At 42.0% G+C, this 24,934-nt stretch overlaps 1 protein-coding gene across 1 annotated transcript in view; it reads right to left on the minus strand.

Annotated features, from left to right (window-relative positions):
• Positions 1-24,934, minus strand: part of frem1b (Fras1 related extracellular matrix 1b) — a 51,563-nt gene that overhangs the window by 3,427 nt on the left and 23,202 nt on the right. The window contains exons 20-32 of the mRNA XM_063200982.1: positions 24,510-24,706; positions 23,687-23,912; positions 18,350-18,494; positions 17,170-17,323; positions 16,500-16,695; positions 14,377-14,641; positions 8,907-9,327; positions 4,538-4,739; positions 3,789-3,933; positions 2,656-2,785; positions 2,125-2,197; positions 957-1,106; positions 553-791 (exon numbers count right to left, since the gene is read on the minus strand). Of these exons, the coding sequence (XP_063057052.1) occupies positions 553-791; positions 957-1,106; positions 2,125-2,197; positions 2,656-2,785; positions 3,789-3,933; positions 4,538-4,739; positions 8,907-9,327; positions 14,377-14,641; positions 16,500-16,695; positions 17,170-17,323; positions 18,350-18,494; positions 23,687-23,912; positions 24,510-24,706 (2,543 nt within the window). The remainder of the gene's footprint in view (positions 1-552; positions 792-956; positions 1,107-2,124; positions 2,198-2,655; positions 2,786-3,788; positions 3,934-4,537; positions 4,740-8,906; positions 9,328-14,376; positions 14,642-16,499; positions 16,696-17,169; positions 17,324-18,349; positions 18,495-23,686; positions 23,913-24,509; positions 24,707-24,934) is intronic.

Here is a 24,934-nt window from a genome sequence, read left to right on the forward strand (position 1 = left end):
GTGGCGCCCCATGGGGAGCAGTGCGTTGGGACGGTACCATGCTCAGGGTACCTCAGTCATGTAGGAGGATGGGGGACAGCACTGGTTGATTACTCCCCAAACCAACCTGGCGGGTCGGGAGTCGAACCGGCAACCTCTGGGAAGCAAGTCTGACGCCCTAACCGCTCACCCATGACTATCTCGAAATGATCTCGCAGGAGAAATAAAATGACCCAGTGGGCCAGATTTAACCCCAGGCCCGAGTTTGACATCCCTGGTCTAAAGTCGGTGTTATCTGTTGTGTCTGTGTATGTGGACACTTGGACTAAAGCCTCTGTTATCTTCTATGTTTTTATCTCTTGTCTGTCTGTGTACTTGAGTTTGTATAAGTGTCCTTTACAGCATAGTAGTTATATACCTTTGAATTATTTAATTATTTATACTTGTATCCGTTATTGTGTACCTTCAGGGTAGGCTTTCAATCTCATTACACTGTGTATTTAATGACAATAAAAGACTTTCTATCTATTCTACTCTATTCTACAGTGTTTACTGAAGCACAGTCAGACTCACTCCATAGCTGTTTTGGCCCACCAGTAGCCTCCTGCCTTGTCCATGATAAGCTTGCTCCTGCACGGCCACCGCTGCCTGATCCTGGTAATACATTGGAACATCACCCCTGGGAGGTCGCTCTTCCCTCTCAGCATGTGGATGCAGGCTTGGTTCCCTCTTTGGCGCGGCCTGAGGTTGGTGAACACTAGGGGGCAGTAGATCTTTAGTCTCGTCAATGAGATCAGCTGGGTCACACCGGCCTAAAAACAGGTAATGTAATTAGATAAGATAGTCAAAACCATTGGAAATCCTAGTAAGTAACAAAACAAGTAGATGAACAAGACAAATATAAGCTGTAGCCCACGGTCCGAGCAGTATTTGTTTTATGTGTAATGAACAGCATAAACAGCCTGTAGAATATTTACCTTCTCTTGGGTCAATGATTTCTACACTGGCTCTGTTAATTGCACCAAGTATAGTGTTCTTTTGTGCCTTTAAAACCACATCAAACTTCTCATGGTTCTCCTCCAGCCCATCATCTTTGAGGTAAATGTTCCACGTTTTCAGATTAACACCTGTGTAAAAAAAAGAGTTTGTAATAGTTTAATAGTTTAATCAATAGTTTGATTTCTTAGTCACTGTCTTACTGGTGGTACGTAACCTAAAATTGAAATGGGACACAAACTAAATTTAAAACAAACCTTAATATGGAATAAAATCTAACTGCTCTGTGTTATTAGGTCTGCATAAGAAGAAGACAATCCGCACATTTCAGGTCTATTTTTGTGCAAAGAAGCTTTACTTGACTTGCAAGTCAAGTAAAGCTTCTTTGCACAAAAATAGACCTGAAGTGTGCGGATTGTCTTCTTCTTATACTGAAATTTCTACTGAATCCTGCACCTTCTAAACAGATGAGCGGTGGCCTATCACAACTTATGCTATTAGGTCTGCAACATGTCTATTTGTATTAGTAATATGGCGTAGGCTACTGTATTCTCGTGGTAGTGCTGACAGTGAAAAGTGCTTCAATTGAATGTCTTATCTTAACATTTAAATCTACGGTAAGATTTCATTTCCTTTTTTCAAACGCGGTAGAAGAGACACTTGACTATAAAGTGACTGTTGTGAGTTTATCATGTCCTAGAAAGCAGAAAAAGGGAAATTTGGAACCATTTGGCCTATGTCCCTGATTAGATCAATCAATTTGAAATTGGCAGTGGTGATGATGATTCTTGAAAAAGGACAGGTTTATGAAGGGGGCAACTCAGTTACATTTTTGTATACACTCTGGATGTTACCACTGTACTCTGATCAACACCGTTTCATGTTGCTTGAGTAATTCTTACACATATCCCCTTTAACAATAACACATAACAATCAGTGGCGGAAGAATTGCACACAGGACCCCAGGGCACCACACTACACCCCCCCCCCCACACACACACACACACACACACACACACACACACTGCCCCCCCATACCCCCCCCCCCCCCCCCCATACAGCCTGCCAAGGTCACACTAAGTTCCCCACCACCAATATGGTAGGGTCCTAAGCCTAGCTCTTACTGATAACAATGTAACACTACCTTACCTGGATCAAACTGTATGAGTGTGGCAGTGCTGTGTGTAAAGTCCTTGCCCACTTTGGCAGTGTCCTCCTCAACCTTGCAGAGAAAAAGGAAGAATGTATTGTGTGATACAACAGCTTGTTTCAGTATGCTGTCATTCAGCACAAACAAAGAAAGAGTTATTATTCCAAAAAGGAAACTTGAGCGGCACACAACAAGGTAGACAAAAAACATGGTGTAGACAAGACTTAAAATGAGGTACAAATAAGTCTTAAAACAGATAAATATACTGTATACCCTCCCACATACATCCTTGATTTCTTCACAAACACTGTTTTACACACACATACACACACACACACACACACACACACACACACACACACACACACACACACACACACACACACACACACACACACACACACACACACACACACACACAAACACACATACACACACACACACAAACACACATACACACACACGCGCACGCACACATATACGAACAAACTCAACACATTGAGAGGTTGTCAGGATAGGCGCAAGTGTACCTGTATAGTGACGTAGGCGGGATCTATGCTGTTGCCTTTACGGGTCACCTGTATGGCCAATGTTCCTCCATTTTCACACACACGATAGCAGGTGGCCGAGAACTCCACCAGGGACCATCTTATCTCCAAACTACATAAGCATGTACACATGCAACATGTTTGCTAAACATTTTGAGTTGTAGAATATTATACCATCCCTCTTCCCTCCCCAGATCTAAAAGAAATAGCATGTAACTTGGCAAAGTAATGTCACTGCAATTTACCAGGGCAGTGGGGGCCTTGAAAAATCAATTTGGCACATGGTAAATGGTATACGAACAGCATTTGGCACATGCAGTTCTGAAAAATGGTAAATGGACAGCATTTTCCAATCATTCGAGCTCTCAAATTACTTTACATTACGCTATGCCTCACTCTCACACCATTCACACTCTGGTGGCAGTGACTGGTAAGCAGGGGTCCACCTCCACCAGGCGTAATTTTGGGGTTAAATATCTTGCTAAAGTACACATCGACTGGGTCAGGCAAGAACAAGGCTCAGACTGGCAGCCTTCTGGCTCCTCTACCACTTGAGCCACCACCTCCATGGTTGATAGTGCCACAGTCCACTCATTTGTTTTTAAAGGTAAATTTTGTAGGATTTGGCACCCCTCAGACCAGAGTAATATAAGTATTGCTGCCAAACATGCCTATGACTGGTAATGCAATATGGTTGACTTGGAGTGTGATCCATCTTCTCATTCATGAAAGGTGTACATTTCAGTCAGTTTAACCCAGTCAGAACTTGTCTGAACCAGGTCTGACCAAGATAGAACCGATTTGAACTGGACTGGTCCCCAGATTGAACCAGTGTAACTGATTTACGGTAACTATTTTCAAACACTCTAAACCAACCCATTTAAATCCAATCAAATGCAACCAACTTGACAATTCATTGTCATCATAGCGACATTGGCCCACACACTGTACATTTTTTTTGCTTCTACAAAACTTTATTTGCTTCTACATACTCTTCAATACTTTTCATAGTTTTCAATATTGCCCAAAAGACTCACATGGAATTACACAAGAAGACTGACCTAAACTGTCTTAAAAACAAAAGAAAAAGAAAACTAACTTAAACAATCACTTACACTTCAGGCAGCATAGTGTTTCCAGCTGGGTCTGTAACACGGAACTCAAAACTGTCAGCAGTCACATCCATGTCAGCTGGAATGACGTATTGAATTGCCTTCTGCTCCAGGTCTGTCTGTGTGAAGCGGCTCTTGATGTACCCTCCTGTGAAAAACAAGAAGGACCATCTCATTGGGGCCATGGAAGTTCATGATAACTCTTGCAGGGTTTTAAGGAAAAGTAAATCTCACCAGGTTTCACCTCAATGGGGGACATACTCTAGCACCACCAACAGGTCAAAGTTGGACATGCACTTTGAACTATTGATGCGTAAAAAACCCTTGGTGTCAGTATAATCTTCAGTGAAGCCATCTTCAATTCACAGATCACAGATGTATTCCCAAATGTTGGCAGATATTATATTCAAACCAAGCATCACAAATTAATGGAGCTATCTGTAGCTACATTCTATCATTGATTTAAAAAAAAAAAACAATACACACACATTTTCACTTACTAATTGTACCACTTTGACCTATTTGTGAATGTGTGTTTGGCTAGTATGATTAACATCTACTAGCCATTTTGGCTGGTGATGTATAAAGTTAATTTAGAGCCCTGTTTACAAGTGTGTCTACTACTATGCAGTATAATTGTAGTGGACATTAAGCACAGTAGTGAAAGTCCATCATATTGTTTAAGGAGTTCCCGTATGTGGTGTAAGATTGTTTAAATAACATTCCCTGCAATGTCATCCTCTGTCACCTGCCTGTGTGAGCGTTCTGTAAGTTTCCAAAATGTGGTGGGCGGGAGATGGTGAACTCCAGCTCCTGGAGAGGGCTGTCGGGGTCGGACACCTGAAGATGCTTTGAGGTGATGTAGATGACAAGCTGGCCGTCCTGCAGGGTGTCCACGGTGCTGGGTGTCCCCTTATACACCACGCTTGGAGGGCTCTTATCAAGATGCTCCACCTGTAGGAGAATAAAAAGGATCCTGTCAGCCATAGTATATACCTGTATAATGCAATATATGCAATATGCTGCAAGCTAATGACGTCAATTGGGGAGTAACGGATTACATGTAACGGCGTTACGGTAAAAGGATACAAAATAAAAGTAACTGTAATCCGTTACAGTACAAGAAAAAAACGATGTAATCAGATTACAGTTACATTCAATGAGAATGGGGATTACTTAACAGGATTACAATTTGTGCGAGGTTGAGTCTTTGGCCCTTTTTATTTAATTAATTATTAACACACATGCTTAGCTGACAACCATTTAAACCCGGAGTAGACTGTTCATACGTTACACTCGCATAGGCTACATTGCATCCAAACGCGCATACATTTTCAATCAAACCACACGAAATCCAAGTTTTGTCAACATCTGTTGTTTCTTTATTTTGTTTTGCCTAATTCCATTGTTTATCCTTATGAGTTAAAACGAGTGGGTTTTCAGTGTTTTAAGAGCACTTAGCAATGTTTCTTGAGCATTTGAAAGTTTCATGTCTTACCGGTCTCGCAGCACTTCCGTGTTTGGCAAAGTGTTGCGTGCTGGAGAGAGTGACGTTTTTATCATTGGGCACGTTTGCGTGTATGCGTCCTCTCGCCATCACATTGACGGTTAATCTCTAAAAACGTCATAATTATTGCCGTTTGCATGTTGACATGCATGTGTACTTGTTTGTTATTTTTAGATGCGTCCCAGAATCTCTATAAGAGGGTATGTCTGTCCGTCCATCTGAAACGCATTCTTCAAATTGTTCCCTCCTGTGTCCACAAGGTGGTAGCTTGTTGACTATTTGGCCCCGGAGCACGCAGCTGATTGCATTGCGAGACAAGTGCAGCGCCAGGAGAGAGGAGTGCACTGCAAGTGCTCGTACATTGACATACCCTCTTATAGAGATGCTGGGACGCATCTAAAGAAAAACATCATCTCCTGCGTTACTGCCGTATCTGTGTGCCTATCCGTAAGACCCTTGACACTCTATCAACATTTTAACATTTGGTTAAAAAAGTGTCCGTTCTCACAAATAAAATGTTTAACATGGGTCAATGCTCATTTAAACCTTAAGTAATCCAAAAGTAATCCAAAAGTAATCAGTTACGTTACTTTGTAAAAGTAATCCAAAAAGTTACAGTACAATTACATTTTAATCAAGGTAACTTGTAACTGTAACGGATTACATTTATAAAGTAACTTACCCAACACTAGTATATTCAACTGCAGTATAATATACTATTATTATATATTATGTTACTAGTATTACATCATATTATGTAAGGGTTAACGTTCGGCTAGAAGGTCGCTACCGTGGAATAGCAGCACGACAGAGAGAATCTTTAGACCCCGACGCGGAGCGGAGGGGTCTTGTTCTCTCTGAAGTGCTGCTATTCCACAAAGCGACCGACTCGCCGAAAGTTAACCCGCTTATTATATGGATATACTTAAATGACTCACACATGGCGGGGACATTTCTTTAGGCCTATTTAATGTTAAGATTGTTGCTGCGCAAAACAAAACAGTGCCGTTGTGGAACACCGCTAGGCAACAGCTAGGTAGCCAGGACAACAGGTGTTGTCTATCACAGCAGCTGATTAGAGTCTTGTTGAAAAGTCGCTTTAGCAGTGAAAAGTCTTGTTGCCATTGACAGCGGTCTGTTATAGACCAACCCGTCCGTTATCGAAAAATAACAGACGTGCGAACGTTGGGGAGCCCCGTTGAAATGAATGGAGCATTCGACTGATGACGTCACAACCATATAATAATACTGTTTAATAACTTACTGGAGCAGTGACAGGCAAAATACCAAGAAAATACCAGAAAATTCCACCTTAACCCGTACAATACATACTATTAATGATATTGCATAACATAAAGATATTGGCAATGTGAAAGCATTAATTGGAATATTAGTTCTGAACTATGACCTTTACATATTTGCAGGGGTGGAAAGTAACTAATTAGGCTACATTTACTCAAGTATTGTACTTGAGTAGCTTTTATGAGTACTTTGTACTTCTTAAGTAGTTTTAAAACAGAATACTTTTACTTGTACTTGAGTACATTTTGACCCAAGTACTTTACTAAATTACAATGGAACCTGGCCTGAGAACTGAGTAAAAAAAATGGACAAAATGTCACGCAAAACAATTCCACAATCTGACGAAAATGAACGATTATGCAGGATGGCACATAGCATTTCCACTATTGTAGGCCTACTATATTGTATCAATGTATTGGATGATGGCTTGTGCAAAGAGATAGAGGTTAAGGAGGATGAGATATTCAAGAAAAAAAAACATTAAATTATCGAGAGGAAAGCTAATTAAAAGTAACTAAGTGGGCTACTTTTACTCAAATTAAATTTTTAAGTGAAGTACTTTTTACTTTTACTTGAGTACATTTTTAGATAGGTACTTTTACTTTTACTTGAGTAGGATTTGGGTAAAGTAAAGATACTTTTACTTGAGTACACATTTTCTGTACTCTTTCCACCTCTGTATATTTGTATATCATTTGTAAATATATTTACATTACATTAAATTCCCAGAAACTTGTGGTTTATCGTCGGGCTGCACTGCTTTTATTATATCAGGAGGGGGCGCCATCACATTATGTTATCAGAGATGTAGTAAATACAGAAATGGAGTTGGCCTACGTACATCCATGCAGAATTATGACACTGACATAAAAGACATTGAGCATTTTAACACCATGAATTGGAATATAAATTGTGAATTAATGAGTTGACTTTTTTTTTTACCATATTAATGATATTAAGCTAATTTGTTATGGACAATCATTCCCAATGTCAGACAGAGCAAAATGAATAAAGTTGATGTCTTTCACTTTGAGGATGCACTGTACTAGCTTGATAGTACCAGAGGGGGGTGCAATTACATTAGAGATTTTTGCTGATGAGTTGTTACTGAGATGAATTTACTTAAATGTGTGTGAGCACTGGGCTCAGAAAACATGAAGAGAAAGTAAAAAAGCAAGACATGTGAAAATGCTAAACATATTAATTTAATGACACGCTCCCCACTGCAATGTTTAATATTAAATTAAATTAGATTAGCATCATTGTTTTTTTTAAACTGAGACATATCGAACAAAAAGACACAGTATAAGAACGAAATGTAACTAATAAACATGGTATGAAATGTGTTTCACTTATGTAACCCTTGTGCAGGGGCCAGTTGAAGCAGAGTCGCTGCTAAGGATTTGGAGGCCATAAGCATAACTGGTGAGGAGGCCCCCTCATAATTAAATAATAATAATAATAATAATAATAATAATAATAATAATAATAATAATAATAAAAATAATAATCTACTAACTAATAAATATATGTTTTGTAATGTGATTCAAAACTTTTTTCATGACGTTTTTTTGTCAATTTCAATTTAAGAGGCCACAATTTTGGTGGCAAAGTGATTGGTGCCCCAAGCGCAGGTTGACACCCTAAACACTGTGTACACTGTGTGTTTCCTTTCATTTCATTTTCTCCGCATAATACTACTTTAATCAAAATTGTAAAGCACTTATCTGTGGAAAGCACAAATAAATGCATTTTACTTTTACTTTTACTTTTTTTTTTACAAAGTAGGCCTAAGCAGCAGGGGGTTGGCCTTAAACAATGAATTGTGTTAAATATTGATATTCAAGTGTTCTGACATCACCAGCATGTTTTAACTGGAAATAATTGGTGGCATTTGATGGGCCTACTGTCCAATTCTGTCTGAGAATTTTCTGTCCTGTCTACAGTATAGTGTATCGTAGAAGTGAGTACACTGCTCACATTCTGCATATTTTGAAGTAGGCCTATATAGAAAAGTTCTTACCGTCTCTGGTATATCTTTTCATGGGACAACATTAAAGAAATGTCACTGTGTGTGCCCTGTATGTGCTCCATCAAGAGGTTTATGTGCGACAGGAAGTCCGAAAAATAGGGCAGCAGGTGGGTCAGCAATGGATTTAAACAAAAAAAGCAGAAGTCAATCGTAGCAGTGAACGCCAGCAGACCTCGGTATCCGTATGTGGGGTTGAAAACAATGGGCTTGAATATAGGCTGAGCAGTGCTACTCCTTGTCAGAGTGTGTGTGCGGTGGACTTCCTGTAAGTCAGACTCACCTGGATAGTGAAGAGCACAGGTGTTTCCTTCCGCTGACCGTACTCCAGGTAGCCCTTATTGGTCCCGTCGGAGGGGAGGAAGCTGAACTGGTCAATGTGCGCTGGTCCATCTAGGTGCTTGTACACCAGCTCCATGCTGTTGATGTGGACCTGTGTGAAGCGTCTTTGGGAGGGGCTCAGCGGGATGCCTCCCAGGAGGAGTTTGCCGTACTGGGGGAAAAGAGTGACTGTGTAGGTCAGGTTCTCCAGGGCAGTGTCAGGGTCGGTTAAGAGCAGGATCTCAGAGGAGATAGGCACGGAGCTTCCCTCTGTGATGTGTAGGCCTGTGTTGGTGGTCAGAGTCGGGGGGATGCGATCGCTGTGGTCAATTGAGAACGACAAGCTGCCAGTCTTTGAGGACACACCGTTGGTGATAACAAAGCTGTATGGAAGAGAAGTACTTTAATGTGATGCTCTTTTTAGACTACATTCACACTACAGCTTAACCTGACAGTGCTTTATAATGACCTTCCACTATAGGAGTGGTAAATTAATGATTCATTTTTCAATTATAATGAAACACTTAATCACTTATAAACCATTAATTAATAATTTGTAGACAGCAATCAATACTAAAAGTGTTACGTAGATATACATTATTTTCAGTTTAAGGAAATGTAAAATAACAACACTTTCTGAACTAACTGTAAATCAATAGAACATCATTTACTCTATAACTCAATAATTCATTATTTATATTTCCATAAACTGATAACTATGTATTTGTGAGAAACTTCTTTAGCATCATGATTGTTATCTACAAATTATTAACTAATGATTTATAAGTGACTAACTATGATGTAGTTGATTTCTTACATTTCCAAAAACTGGCAATTATTTTAAGTACAAGCACATTTCCAAAAAATGATAATAAAGTATTACCAGGTTTAGTAATCATTGATATATTGACTAAATAAGTAAATAAATTGGAAGATTTTCCAAAAAGCGCTAATAACTAATAAGGTTGCGTTCTGAGCCCTCTCCTCTACTCTCTATATACGCATGACTGTGTGGCTATACACAACAACAACACCATCATCAAGTTTGCAGATGATACCACTGTTATCGGTTTAATCTCAAACAATGATGAAACAGCCTACAGGGAAGAAATAAACAACCTCATGGAGTGGTGTAGAGGAAACAACTTGTCTCTGAATGTGTCCAAGACAAAAGAATTAATAGTTGACTTCAGGAGGAAAGAACACCAGTTTGAAACCATTAACATCAACGGTGAGACAGTGGAGAGGGTGAGAGACTTTAAATTCCTTGGCGTTACCATCTCAGAGGACCTCACCTGGGACAGTCACACACAGTGCATTGTTAAAAAAAGCCAGCAACGTCTGTACCACCTCAGACGATTGAGAAAATTTGGGATGAGACCCAAGATCCTGAGGTCGTTTTACAGAGGCACCATTGAGAGCATCCTGACGGGGACCATTACTGCATGGTATGGGAACTGCTCTCAAGCCAACAGGAGAGCTCTTCAGAGGGTTGTGCGTACAGCTCAGAATATATGCGGCTGTGACTTACCCTCCATACTGGAGCTATTTGAGGGAAGGAGCATCAGGAAGGTAAAGAAAATCTTGGCTGATCCTAGTCACCCCAACCATGGACTGTTTACTATGTTACCATCTGGGAAACGGTACAGAAGCCTGAAATCTCATACTACCAGACTCCAAAGTAGTTTCTTCCACCAAGCAATAAGATTACTGAATTCATGCTGAAGACAACAAGGCACTTTCTTTGCACTTTTTTTCCACCCCCCCCCCCCTCTTTTTTTTTTTTTTTTAATTTTTATTTTTAAAATCTTTTTGAGGACACAAGAAAAACATAACAATTTTTACTCTTTATAGGCTTCAAACCTATAATAAGACGTAATAAACTAATCTTGAATCTTGAATCTTGAATCTTGGCACATTTTGAACCTGGCTGTTTATTCTACATGATTTGGTGACATATTAAACTCATTTATTTATTAATGTAATATATTTCAACATATTGACATATTATTCACAAAGTATGAAGGACTATATATTTGTGGATTTTTTATTTATCCTTTATTTTACTAGGGTAAAACCACATTGAGGTAGTTGCCTCTTTTTCAAGTGGGCCCTCGCCAAAAGAGCAGCAAAAACGCAAAACGCACTCCATAGCACTCACAGTACAGACAGAAACAAACAATTCACAAAGACAACATATCCACAGACAGCAAAGCATAAAAGATTGAGACATAAAAACATGCAAGACATAACCATACACAAATATGCAGGACATAACAAAAACATGCAAGCAAGACAAACAGAGCTCATCAATAAAATACACAACAAGGACATTACAAGAAGCATAGACCAATGCAGACACTTACAAGATGAACATAAGACATGCTACGATGACTTTTTTTTTTTCAACCACAAAACCTAAAAAAGACTCACACTGATACTGCAAGGTGTCCGCAATGCGCGACTTAAAATGGAATGGAGACGTCTAGTCCTAACTGTTTCTGAAGTTCATTCCAGGTTGAGGGGGCATTGTATTGAAATGCTAATTTCCCTAGGTTGGTTCTAGGGGTAGGTGGGTTAAAGAGAATAATATCATTTGATGTAAGATTATATCTGTTATTTGAGGAATAAAACAATGACAAGTAAGAGGGAAGCAGACCCTGGATATGTGTGGAAAAGCATGTACCTTTATCTATAGATTAATAATGAGTGAATTTGTATCCATACAAGTATGAATAATAGACATTGATTCATATGATATTCAAATGAAACCACTGAATCAGAATTTAAATAAATACATATGAATATCTTGTGCTATAAACAAAAATACATTTAAATATTGAAACACATTTGTTATGAATATGACAACTGTGGTAATCCACAAATCGCTCAGCAAATATATTCGCATTGAGTATTCATACTTGTGTGTGTTTGGCCTGGCTGATTGGCTCTTGCCTGAGTGCACTAGCCAGAGGTGCATGCTTCGTGTGTGTGTGTGTGTGTGTGTGTGTGTGTGTGTGTGTGTGTGTGTGTGTGTGTGTGTGTGTGTGTGTGTGTGTGTGTGTGTGTGTGTGTGTGTGTGTGTGTGTGTGTGTCAGAGGTTGGTGAGTACTGGTGCATGCTCAGCATGGCTTGCGTTGCCCAGTATGTGACAGCGACAGGGCAGCAGAGCAGAAAAAGGCGGCCAGGGGAATATGAGTAGACCTGAGTCCAACCACTGCCAAGACAATCTGCCTACATTCACCAAAACACAAACACACACATACACACACGCAAAAACACACACACCCACACACACACTTAGATGAACATAATTATGCATGTGGGTGCACACACACACACACGCGCGCACGCACGCACACACACGCGCACGCGCACACACACACACACACACACACACACACACACACACACACACACACACACACACACACACACACACACACCACCCTGAAGCTCTGCAGCTGGCATGTGGAGCAGGCACAGAAATCAGTGCAAGCGCTACCACACAGATGCACACACACACGCGCATCCTCTCCCGAAAAAAGGGGTCTGCGTGCTCGTCCCACTGAACTGGCAAAACATCTGACACGGTGGCCATTGTCCTGTGTTTTGCTCCGTAATTGCGCTCGGGGATCCCCATCCTATCTGTCGGAGGATGCTATGGTAGAGTGCAGTAGTATGGCGAGGGTGCCGCGCGGGCAATGCCAGGCAGTGTTATTACGGCCCTAATAATACCCATTCATCATCCGCTGTCACGGCAACACAGAAGGGTGGAAAAAAAGAGAGTGTCTGGTTGAAAACACCTTCTGCCTCTGTGCGGGCCGGGGCCAGCGCTGTCAGGGGCCAATCTGATGCACAGGTGTTCTCTCAGGTGTCAGGCAGTAGCAGGGTCTGTTGCCCAAACTGTTTGCCTGGTACACGTCAATAAACACACATGCACGCGCGCACACACACAATCACAAGCACAAACACAAATACAATCGCACACCCACATATGCACACATATAGACACACTCGCACATACACACAAGCACAAGCACAAACACATATGCACACGCTTACACACTTACACACTTACCCATGTGTGCGTGCGTGCGCGCACACATACACACACACACACACACACACACACACACACACACACACACACACACACACACACACACACACACACACACACACACACACACACACACACACACCGGCTGTCTGTGGAGGCACACATATGGTCAAAAGTGTGTGCTCACATCGACACACAGATGCACACACAAACACAACCACACACACACTCATACGTACACATATACACACACACTCACACACACACACGCACATGCGCACACACACACACACACACACACACACGCACATGCACACACACACACACACACACACACACACACACACACACACACACACACACACACGCACACACACACACACACACACACAAGTGCCGCTCTCTGCTCTGTGTGGCCTTTAGTATGTGCTTGGTTGAAGCTCGTTGATCTGTTCAGCACTCCGCTCGGGGGACATGACAGAAGGGCCAGGCCATGTGATCATTACGACTCTTTGCCCCCGTTTCCAGGAGACGGGATCCACGTGCCCTTTTGCCACCCTGATGGCATGCCATGGCAAATGCAGAAAGTAAGGGCAGTCTAATAAAAAAAAAAAGCTCAGCTCCACTTCACTCTCACTACCCCCTTTCACCCTCCCATCCCCACCGTCATCCCCTATCGCTGGCCCTCGTCAGGCCGGCCCACTTGGCTGCAGAAACCTGACTTTACTCCCAAATGACCCGGTGGTGGACTGGAGCCCAGCTTCTGGGTGACAAAAGGAAGACCCAGAGACACACACACACACAGCATGCACAGAGTGTGTCGAAGAGGACAGGTTTTACACACCACCATCGCTGTAGCCAGCCGCCAAAGCTCACTGCTGAATCAATTTGGCAGCGAATCAATTTGGCATATCGGTTTGACTGACAGGATAAAATGTTTATGATGTTGAAATAATGCTGCTCACTCTCGCTTGTCCCATCACTGAACATGGTTGCCCTGGGAGACATGACGAGAGGCTTCCTGAGAATTTATAGTGACTGTTTAAAATATCCTGTGTTTTTTTTAATCAATTAAACAAACGGCTGTTAGAATTGAACAACACTGAAAACAGAAGAACAGACTCACAGACTATCAATGGCACCCTTTCCTTGTAAAAAATGAAGGGTAAATAATATATATTTTTTTTAAATCAAGCCAGCTGCTTTGCTCAGTGGCAAAGGTGTTGGATTAGAGATATGGAGGTTGTGAGAAAAAAAAATCAAGCCAGCTGCTTGGCTCAGTGGCAAAGGTGTTGGATTAGAGATATGGAGGTTGTGAGAAAAAAAAATCTAGAGAGTAGAGTAGAGTATAATTTCCACATATCCTAACCTGAAGTGGTCCCGCTCCTCGGTATGGCTGTTGTCGTGGGTGTAGCAGACGCGGTGCGCCGCCACGTCCATCTGTGTGAAGGAGGTGAGGAGCACCCCTGGCTGGTGCACAGCGTGGAGGTGGCCGTGCCTGGGTGGGACGGACACGGCGTAGACCAGCTCTTCGGACGTGCTGCCGCTGTCTGAGGCCGAGAGGTGGTCTGTGGTGAGGGTGACCCTCTCGCCTTCCATCAATCCCACTGGCTTAGTGACCAGCACAATGTCACCTGCGGACACATGCACACAACAGACATCTTGAATGATCTTGGATGAAGCATAGAGAAACAGATTAACCATCGACCATACAGTTAGTAGGTCAGCTAATTCAATGCATTCGGTCATTCAATGTATGCAACAAACTACTCAGTGTGCTCTATCAGTCTGTGATAGCCAGTGTTCTCTTCTATGCAGTGATGTGCTGGAGAGGAAGCACAAAGGAGAGGGATGCTGGGCGAATTGACAGACTGGCGAGGAAAGCTGGTTCTGTTTTAGGAGAAGAACTGGAGAACCTCACTGCAGTGTCAGATAAAAGATCTCTAAACAAACTGCTCACTATCTTGGACAATGAGGAACACTATACAACACCATTATCCAACAGAAGAGTCTGTTCAGTTGGAGGCTGAGGGCGCTTACTCTACATGCAGAACCAACAGACTGGGGAAATCATTTGTCCCAAGAGCCATATAGCTATTCAATCTGTCAATGAAGGACAAGGAGAAAAACAGACTTTTCTGCACACTGATCACCCATCTTCATTTTTTATCTATTTTTATTTTTTATTTCTCTGTTTTTTTATCTTTTTTTATCTACAGAGCAACATGGGACATGAATTTCCCCTTGGGGATACATAAAGTTCAAGTCTAAGTCTAAGTCTAAGCTACGCATCAGCAGGTATACTGTAGGTAGCATGTAAGCTACGCTACAACATTATGTTAACTAATCCCAATATTAGTTTTCAGAATATTCAGAACATTTGTTTACAAATCAATATTGACTTGTAATGTGGAATCAAATAAAGCAGTTTGTGTGTGTGCATGCATATGTGTGCATGCATGTATGCATGCTCGGGTCTGCATGTGTATGTTTGGGTGCAAGTGTGCTTGTTGGTATGACTGTGTGTGTGTGTGTGTGTGTATGTGTGTGTGTGTGTGTGTGTGTGTGTGTGTGTGTGCGTGCGGTGTGTGCGTGCGTGCGTGCGTGCGTGTGTTGGTCTGCATGTATATCGTATGTTTTTGTGCAAGCGTGTGTATTGTTTTGGGTGATTGTGTGGAAGTGTGTCTGTATTGTTGTGGGTGGGTGGGAGTGTGGTTGTGGGTGGGATATGGCTGGGGACCAGTGTGTGGGCCGGAGCCAGCTGTTCCTTCCCCTCCCTCCCGTTAATAATTCACGCTGCTCTGCTGTGGCCGCTCTTGGGCTCCGCTCCTGGGCTCCGCTTGGTTCTCACCTATCCTCCTGCTGGAGGACCAGAGCTTGCTGTTGAGGCAGAACTGTTAAGCTCAGTGAACTGGCAAAAGCAAGAGGGCACCTTTGCAGACCCACACTCTGAATTATAAATGTCCAGAGCATTGGCCGTTTTGCCGTTTTGGTGGTTGTTGTTCGCATTTAACCACAGTTGAACCCTGTGCAGTCCTGGGGCTCTGCATTGTTGAAATGTTACATTGCAAGATTACAGATCCAAAGCAACTTGGATATTTCGGGTACAGCACAAATGCAGTCCCCTTGAGCAATGTAGTGGTTAGATATTTTGCTTAAGGCCACAGCCTCAATTTTTGTACTGGGATATATCTCAAAACGTATCATCTTCCTATCCCGAGACGAACTACCTAGCCAGTTAGGCCACAGCTTCCGGGCCCAGTGCTGCAATGTGTTTTTGGTTTGCATTCATCAGTTGGGCAAGTAGCACAATCTCCGTGCTCCATGCACGATCAGCTCTGCGCAGCAAACACTGCGAGGATACAATTGCACCGTCACTCTGGTAGGAAATAGGAAATGTGTAACAGATAGCCTGATGTTTTGACAATAGACTGCTGGTGAACTGGCAGTGCGTTCAAGCCGGGTTGGATTGGGTTTGGGTCGGCCTCTCACCTTTCTGAGGAGTGTGTATTGAGATGAAGAAGCTCTCGGGCGGTGAGGAGTTGTCCGAGTCACTCAGGTAGAACACAAAGCGGTCATGACCTTTGAACCCAGCGAGGGTGGTGTGGGTGTACCACAGGCGGTTCAGTTCCACGTCCTCCTGGCTGAAATTCTGCCCCGGCGCCAGATCAGTCCATCTCTCCCGCACCTACCCAGCCAACCACAGGCACACACACGCCCACACATTAGCACACGGACACACAGTACAGGCCATGGTGCCATTTCTGCCACATAAAAACCAAAGCAAATATATTCATTACATTACATTGCACTTAGCTTGACGCTTTCATTTTATTCAAAGCGATTTACAATTATTATTTTTCAGGGTATTGGTTACAGTCCCTGGAGCAATGTGGGGTTAGGTGCCTTGCTCAAGGGCACTTCAGCCATGGATGGAGATGTAGGGAGAGGTCAGGGGGGATTCGAACCTGCAACCCCTTGATTGAAAGACCAACTCTCTAACCACTAGGCCACGGCTAGGCCATATTCAACATCTAAAAACTTCTGAGAAATTCAGTGCATTATAACCAACTGATCTCAATGTGAATTGCATGCACATAGTGACTAATGTGAATAAATGAAGTACTAAACAATGTTAGATTTTAACAGTGTTTACACATACGGTATAATTCATCTTGAGTTGCAAGCGGCCAAACTTGGGTGCAGCGTTGAGCACATAGTAAAGAGCATGGCTGGGGGTGTCCTGGTCCACTGCCTCCAGCGCCACACTGGAGATGACTCTATGGCCTTTTGCTGCCATCACTAGACCTGCATTTCTGCACCAAGTGGGGCGTTAAACAAAAAAGTAAAACAGGAACATTGAGAGTGGGTGAAAACAGTGACAATGACAATTATGCACAGCTAAATATTGGCTATGTGTTGCTGAGTAAATAAGCATAAATAAATATATAAAAATAAATAAATATAATAATAAGTAAATAAACAAATAATCCCATGTTCCTCCTCAATGCCCGCCGCCACAGAAGAAAAAAAAACAAAAGGCAAGAGGGACCGGCCTGTCAACCCAGATCTGCCAGGACGGCGAAACGAGGAAGCGGGCATTTGCCAGAAAGTCACATTATTTCTGCCGCACTGGAGCTTACAAGAGGGAGCCGTGCCAACGCAGTGAGTCAAGTAATACAATTCCCGATCTAAGAAAAATGATGAGCTCACACGCGGACGTGGACCTGGTTTATTCAAGGATGTGAACTGAATTGCTAGTCGCTCACTCAAGGGTACGGGACAGATTCCCCTGCCACATGTACAGTGCAGGTTGCTCTGAATCTACTCCACACACACGCGCACACACACACACACACACACACACACACACACACACACACACACACACACACACACACACGCACAAGCACACACACACACACACACACACAAGCACACACACAAACACACACACAGACACAAACACACACACACACACACACGCACAAGCACACACACACACACACACACACACACACACACACACACACACACACAGTCCTGTTGTCCACCAAATCCCTCCTCCCCTCCTCATGATCTGTCCACGTTTTTGGCTGGCAGTGAGTCCCTGGGCATGCTTACTTAAACAGCCACATATGTGCATGCACACACACACACACACACACACGCACAGACACACACACACACACACACACACACACACACACACACACACACACACACACACACACACACACACACACACATACACACACACACACACACACACACACACACACACGCACACGCACGCACGCACGCACGCACACACACACGTTCGTCCCTCGGCTCGTGCTTACTTTAGCAGCCGCGGCTTCTCGTCGTTGACTGGTAGGATGTGGACCTGTGCCGTCCTCTGGACTGTGTGCTTGCCATCTGTCAGCTGTACGGCGAATGCATCCTGAAGGGTTTCCGTGTCATCATGCATGTACACGATCTTCATTCCTGCCCACGGGGAACGCAGGAGGTCAGGAAGAGAGGAGGGTGGAAAAAAAAACATCAACATGGAAAATAAAAAAAGAGTATGTGGATTAAAGTCGCAAGGCAGATGAAGTAAACATGGTTTAGATGAGGCCAAGTGACGGGGACACAAATACCGTAAAGGCAGATTTTACTTTGCTATGTACGTACTGTAGGCCTGTTGGTAAGGCACATTCAGACTGATTTAACAGACCAAGGTCAACACTGAACTGTGAGTTGTCTGCATTGATGACATTGCTCTGTTACCATGTTGACTTTGTTGTTACTTGTCCTCACTCTGTACTATTTCAGCAATATCAAGGCTTTTCATTATTTCATATCATACTCTGTCACACTAAAAATGGAACAGTGAAGGTGCACAAAAAATCTAAACATTCTATGTGGCCCATAGAGATACATGTACTTAGTGTACACATAATAATCTTCTAGTTTCTAAGTTTTGATTTTGTAAGTAGGGAAACAAGTTGTTATGGATAAAAAATGCAACTTAAACGGATAGCCAAAGGGGGACATCCAGAGTATCTGCGTGCCAACTGTATGATAATTTATGGAAGTCAAACTGGAACTAAATCCAACATGTTATACTTGTAGATGCAGAGCAGCATACTACTGAATATGGCCTAGGCAGCCACACAATTTAAAACTTAAAGTTAACACAGGATCTCTGAACCATGGAAAGTGTTTGGGCTATCAAAGCGTTTGCCAGTGTACTACATGGGCTCACACAATACCAGATTGGAGCAGTGTTGCTGTTGTTGTTGAGTGACTGACTTCTTTGTGATATACATCACTGATTCTTGAGAAAGTGGCTAAAACAGGTTGTAATGTTGACAGAAAAAAACAAAGTGAATTACAAAATTATATGGTATATCCTCATAGACTAAGGTCTTGGCTTTTCAGAAATGCACAAGGCCAATCTCCCCATTATGTATTTTTTTCAGAAATCAGGCTTTTCTCCGATCATACCTTGTTTTTTGTCAACACCGTCAGACACAATTAAAAGTTATTAAAATTGTATTGATTTGGTTGCATATGTATCTGGAGTTTTTAAGTGATTATGTGTATTTTTTGGTTCACACATATGCCTTTAAATGTTGAAAATTCACTTTTGTTCTATTTTAATACTGTTTCATGTGTTCTAATTTTAAAATATGTACCGTCATACGATGCTTACTTAACGCCTAAATAGAACAAACAATTTTTTGTAATTTCACAAATATTCGTGTAGGCTTAAATTGGCTATTACTTTGATATTTCAACAACTCCTAAGGAAAATGTTGTAAGCACATTCCTTTAAAATGTCCAAAACTCCTTCTTACGGTGGTGACTTAAGAACTGACGGTGGTGACAGTAATCTGAGAGTGGTGAAAGTGGCCTAATTAGTACCTGCATTTAGCAAAATAAATAGCCCTCTCAAGTCAATGGCATCTTGCATAAACACTTTATTTTTGTGTGCACAGTATGAGCATGTGTTTTTACTTCATTAGTTAGATTATCTAGGAAGTAAGCCACTGGTTGTTGAAAATGTGGTAAAAACAGCTTTTAAGTTGTTCAAATCCAAAATATAGAGGTGTATTATCATAGATGTAGGTCTTGGCTGTGCAGTGAATGCATTGGCCAAGCTCCCCATGTTTTACATTTTTCATAAAATGGGCTCTTTCTTGTTTTGTCAACAGCGGCAGACAGAATTAGAAGTAAAAACACATGTTTACTGTATTAAAGTGAATTATTTTAACAATTCAACATAACTGTAGATACTTATTGTACGCATATTCTTAAAACATGTCAAAAACACTTAAAACATGTGTTTTTTGGTGAACTCCATCAGATGTCACCACCGTCAGGTTTTCTGACAAAAAAACCTCCAAATGAACCTCAGTGGTGGCTAGAGTATCATTTTGGATCACAATTATTACTAACATGCCTAGTAATGTTTCATTAACCAGCACAATTTAGTAAAATATGGAACAACATGATGAGCAGAACAAAATCTGACGGTGGTGACATCTGACGGTGTGAGACAAAAAAACACTCTTTTAAATATTATGCATTGTTTGTTCACATTAGCCATTTCATTTTCGCTCTGTTTCTTGGGTGCTTTATACCTTTTCTGAAAAAAAATTATATATTTATTAACATTAATGTAATACAATACTTATTAAAACCCCCGACGGTGTTGACAGTTTATGGTTGGGACAGTACCAGTGTCCAAACCAATTAACAAATTGAGGACAAAATAATAAACTTACAGGAGCTTCAGTGATGGTGAAGTAGGCAGTAGAGCTAAAGGTTTGAAAAGGGGTCCTCAGTAATGAAAATTACCTTGTGCATACCTGATTTTATTGTCTTTTAGAAAAAATCTGACGGTGGTGACCAATATGCTGGACACATTTTGAGCAATCAGTAAATAATAGTAAATTTTGTTTTACATCCACTATGTGCACATCTGTAGAACCACTTTAATATGGTCTTCCACATCATGGTGATATTGTTCAATTCTGTTAGTGATTTTTTTATTTTAAGTCAATTGAAATGATGATGCCAGTCCTTGGGACAGGCGTTTTTACAGGGTGTGGACAGGTTTATAGCCATAAAAAGTAATAAAATTACACTTAAATATTTCAAACAACTGTGTATTCGTGTGACAGACCCCTTGGCCATTACCTGGGTTCATTTTGTTTGTGAAAATTTAGTTGATTTTCAACAGAATCAATATTTTACTGCAGGGACATGTTTTTGCCAAACTTTCAAGAATCAGTGACATACTCGAATAATGAGCTAAGATTCTATGACACAGCCTCTCCAATTGGCATCATGTGCTAATGAGCTCTTCACTAACTAATGAGGCTCTCTAACGATGGGGTTCACCTACGACTTCCAGAACCCTTCCTCACTCCCCCACCCACCCCGACAACAGCCCCCTCTTCACCCCACCACGTGCTAACAGGGCAGGGGGTGGAGGTTGTGTGTGCGGCTGTGGCGGGACTGGAGCGACTGTGGGCTGGTCACGCAGGGGAGGGGAGCAGAGACGAGTGGGAAGGGGAGACGAGGGGAGGGAGCAGTTGGAAGGACTTCTGCAGAGACGCCACGAGCACCACGGGCTCTCTCTGACCTCTGTGTGGGCAACATCTGTTCGCCAGAGCCGGGATGCACTCGACGATGACAAACCGGCATGTCCTGGAAGACATGGGGGCCGTGTGTGTGTGTGTGCGTGTGTGTGCGCGCGCGCGCGTGTGTGTGTGTGTGTGTGTGTGTGTGTGTCAGGGGGTTGGGTGTCTGGCCCTCACAGTAGGGAGCCCCATGCGTATAAATAAAGATACAAATGCAATCTTTTTTTCTCTTTTCAAAACTTAAATCAGCATTTGCATTTCTGAAGGAGGTAAAAGCAAACTCAACAACAAGCCCCTTTATTGCACTGGAGTTAATGTTTGATGTGGACACACCGCAATAACCACACCTCGCAGTGCATGTTGCTCAGCAAACAGAGGTAAATCTGTAATGAATAGTTAAGCTTAAGGTCTAGGGCAACTCTACATAGTTTGCATTGATGTTGAATGGATTGTGCTAGATATTTTACATGAAGACAATTCAGTTTGCAACGTACGTACAACATGTAGGCCTGCATCCTCTATTCACCATTTCAGAAGATATAGTTGATTTTGCCTTATTAACCTTTTCTGTGGTAACTTGTTTATAATTTTGTGCAAATTGCTGAGAGTCGAGAGACCAAAAATGTTTTTTTTGTGCTGTCCCTAAGGGAGTAGCAGCACAGCACTGTTAGAATAAGCAGTGCCATTGCTTTAGGGGCATGCAAGTTCAGAGTCAGACAACATACGTAATATTGCAGGTGCAAGCCAGGATGTTAAAGGCTGCTGAAGGTGTGAATATACAGTATATCACGAAAGTGAATACACCCCTCACAGTTTTGCAGATTTTTGAGTATATCTTTTCATAGGAAAGCATTACAGAAATGTAACTTTGACACAATGATTAGTGACCTTTTAACAACATATTTAACCGCTTAAATTTCTTGTTCACTCAGAAAAAAACAAAATACAGCCATTAATGTTTGAACATGTACTCACAAAAGTGAGTACACCCCAGATTAAAATCCGGTAGAGAAGGGGCTATGTTGGCTCGAATCGTCTCGAAATGAAACGAAATGAAAAGGGATGACAAGGGAGGTCATCAGTGTGCGTTTCAACCTTTCTTTGCATTGAACTTTTACATTTTGAGTCTGCATCTGGCTTAAATAGATTGTTGTGAGATTTTAATGCAATCCTATGGAGAATATCATGATCTGCTTCAGTAGTCACAGTGCATGTTGACATGCATGTTTCTTTTAGGTGTATTTCAGATTGCCAATGTTGACAGCATTCATGCATCCCCAAACCATGTCAGTCCCACTACCATGCTTGGCTTATGAGAGGATACACCTTTTTTGTAAAACTCACTTGTTGACCACCACACATGCTTGACACCATCTAAAGCAAATTTGTTTATCTTGGTCTCTTCAGATCACACAACATGGTTCCAGTGATCCATATCCTTGGTCTGTTCATCTCTCTTGAGACCAAGATAAACAAATTTGCTTTAGATGGTGTCAAGCATGTGTGGTGGTAAACAAGTGAGTTGTACAAAAAAGGTGTATCCTCTCATAAGCCAAGCATGGTAGTGGGACTGACATGGTTTGGGGATGCATAAATATAACATAGCCCCTTCTCTACCGGATTTTAATCTGGGGTGTACTCACTTTTGTGAGTACATGTTCAAACATTAATGGCTGTATTTTGTATTTTTCTGAGTGAACAAGAAATTTAAGCGGCTAAATATGTTGTTAAAAGGTCACTAATCATTGTGTCAAAGTTACATTTCTGTAATGCTTTCCTATGAAAAGATATACTCAAACATCTGCAAAACTGTGAGGGGTGTATTCACTTTCGTGATATACTGTATGAAAGGGGATTGTAACAGGGCAGTGAAATACACATAACACATAAGCTGAACATGCTCTCAATAAAATTGTATTCAGAATTGTATGCCTTGTGTTTCTTAACTAATGGACCTGGCAGAAATAAAGATTTTACACCACCATTGGAATACAAAAAGATCTACATTATGCTCTGTGTGGTCTGAAAGCATGTAAAGGGCGTAACCTTCTCGCAGTTCTCGGAGGGTGAAGTTGTGGGCGGGCAGGCTGCGGCGTAGGAGCTCCTGTCCCATGTCTTTATAGCGGCTCATCTGCAGGCCGTACACAGCATTGATGAGGGTGCCATGGGCCGGAGGACTCAGCACCGTCAGGGTCAACGTGTCGGAAGGGGCATCCAGATCCACCGCGTCCAAAATGGCCGCACTCAGCTCTTTCATGCCTCCCTCTGTCACCTTTGGCAGGCAAGTCGCAATATGTTACTTACAACCCAAATGCAAATGCAAATGCAGTAGCAAACTATTATACAAGTAGTTCTCCTTTTCCTTTTTCAAAGTTGCCAGGGTCTAGCGATGACTATAAAACGCCCTTGTTGTTCGTTTGTCATGCTTCCATGTCACCATACTTTTTGAGAAATACTATTATATACTGTATATATTGGGATTTTTGCCTTTATTGTGATATGACAGAAAGTGAAGAGTTAGACAGTAAATGGGTGGATGAGAGAGATGGGGAAGGGTTGGGAAGAGATAGCCAGACCACGCTCTCCTAGTGATGCACCTTCAGCGTTGCATCTAGTCAGGCCAAGAGCAATGTAAATATCGTTTCTGATCTCCAGAAAAATCGGTCAGACCAAGTCTCGAAGATATTTGAAAGTCGATGATAACCAGGCTAGGGAAGAGACCCAGTATGGACTCAAACGTGGGTTGATAGTATTTTAAAGATCTTAAATGAGAGTATGAATACCATTCAAATAGATAACAAATCTTTAATTTCCATTCTCTAGTCCACCGGACTGTCCGCTGCCTCTATCGATCACACTTTAGACTCACAGTGAAATTGTTGAGAAGCAGAGATGGTGGCTCATCGTTGGTGGGGTTGATGATGATGTAGAAGGGGACGGCAGCAGACTTGTGCACCCCGTCACTGACGCTCACCACAAAATGATCAGCCGTGGTCTCCACACCATCATGCCCAGACTGGACATAGTTGATGAAGCCAGACATAACGTGAAGAAGACTGAAAGACACTGGACAGAAAGAAAGATATCTCCCCTTAAAGGGTAACGTTTAGGTTAAATTTATAACTAAATATATACTGGATGTTGTCAGGAGAGGTGTTTTGAAACATATATGTGAAATTCACAGTCTATAACAAAGCCAAACTGCAATATTTTTATGAAAATGTATCATTTTACAGCTACTTCTGAAGTATTGGGCTCCTCACTGGCAGAGCCTCTATGACGTAGATAGAGGGA

This window comes from Engraulis encrasicolus, chromosome 6 (genome assembly GCF_034702125.1).
Source record: "Engraulis encrasicolus isolate BLACKSEA-1 chromosome 6, IST_EnEncr_1.0, whole genome shotgun sequence".
NCBI classification, from domain to species: Eukaryota; Metazoa; Chordata; class Actinopteri; order Clupeiformes; family Engraulidae; genus Engraulis; species Engraulis encrasicolus.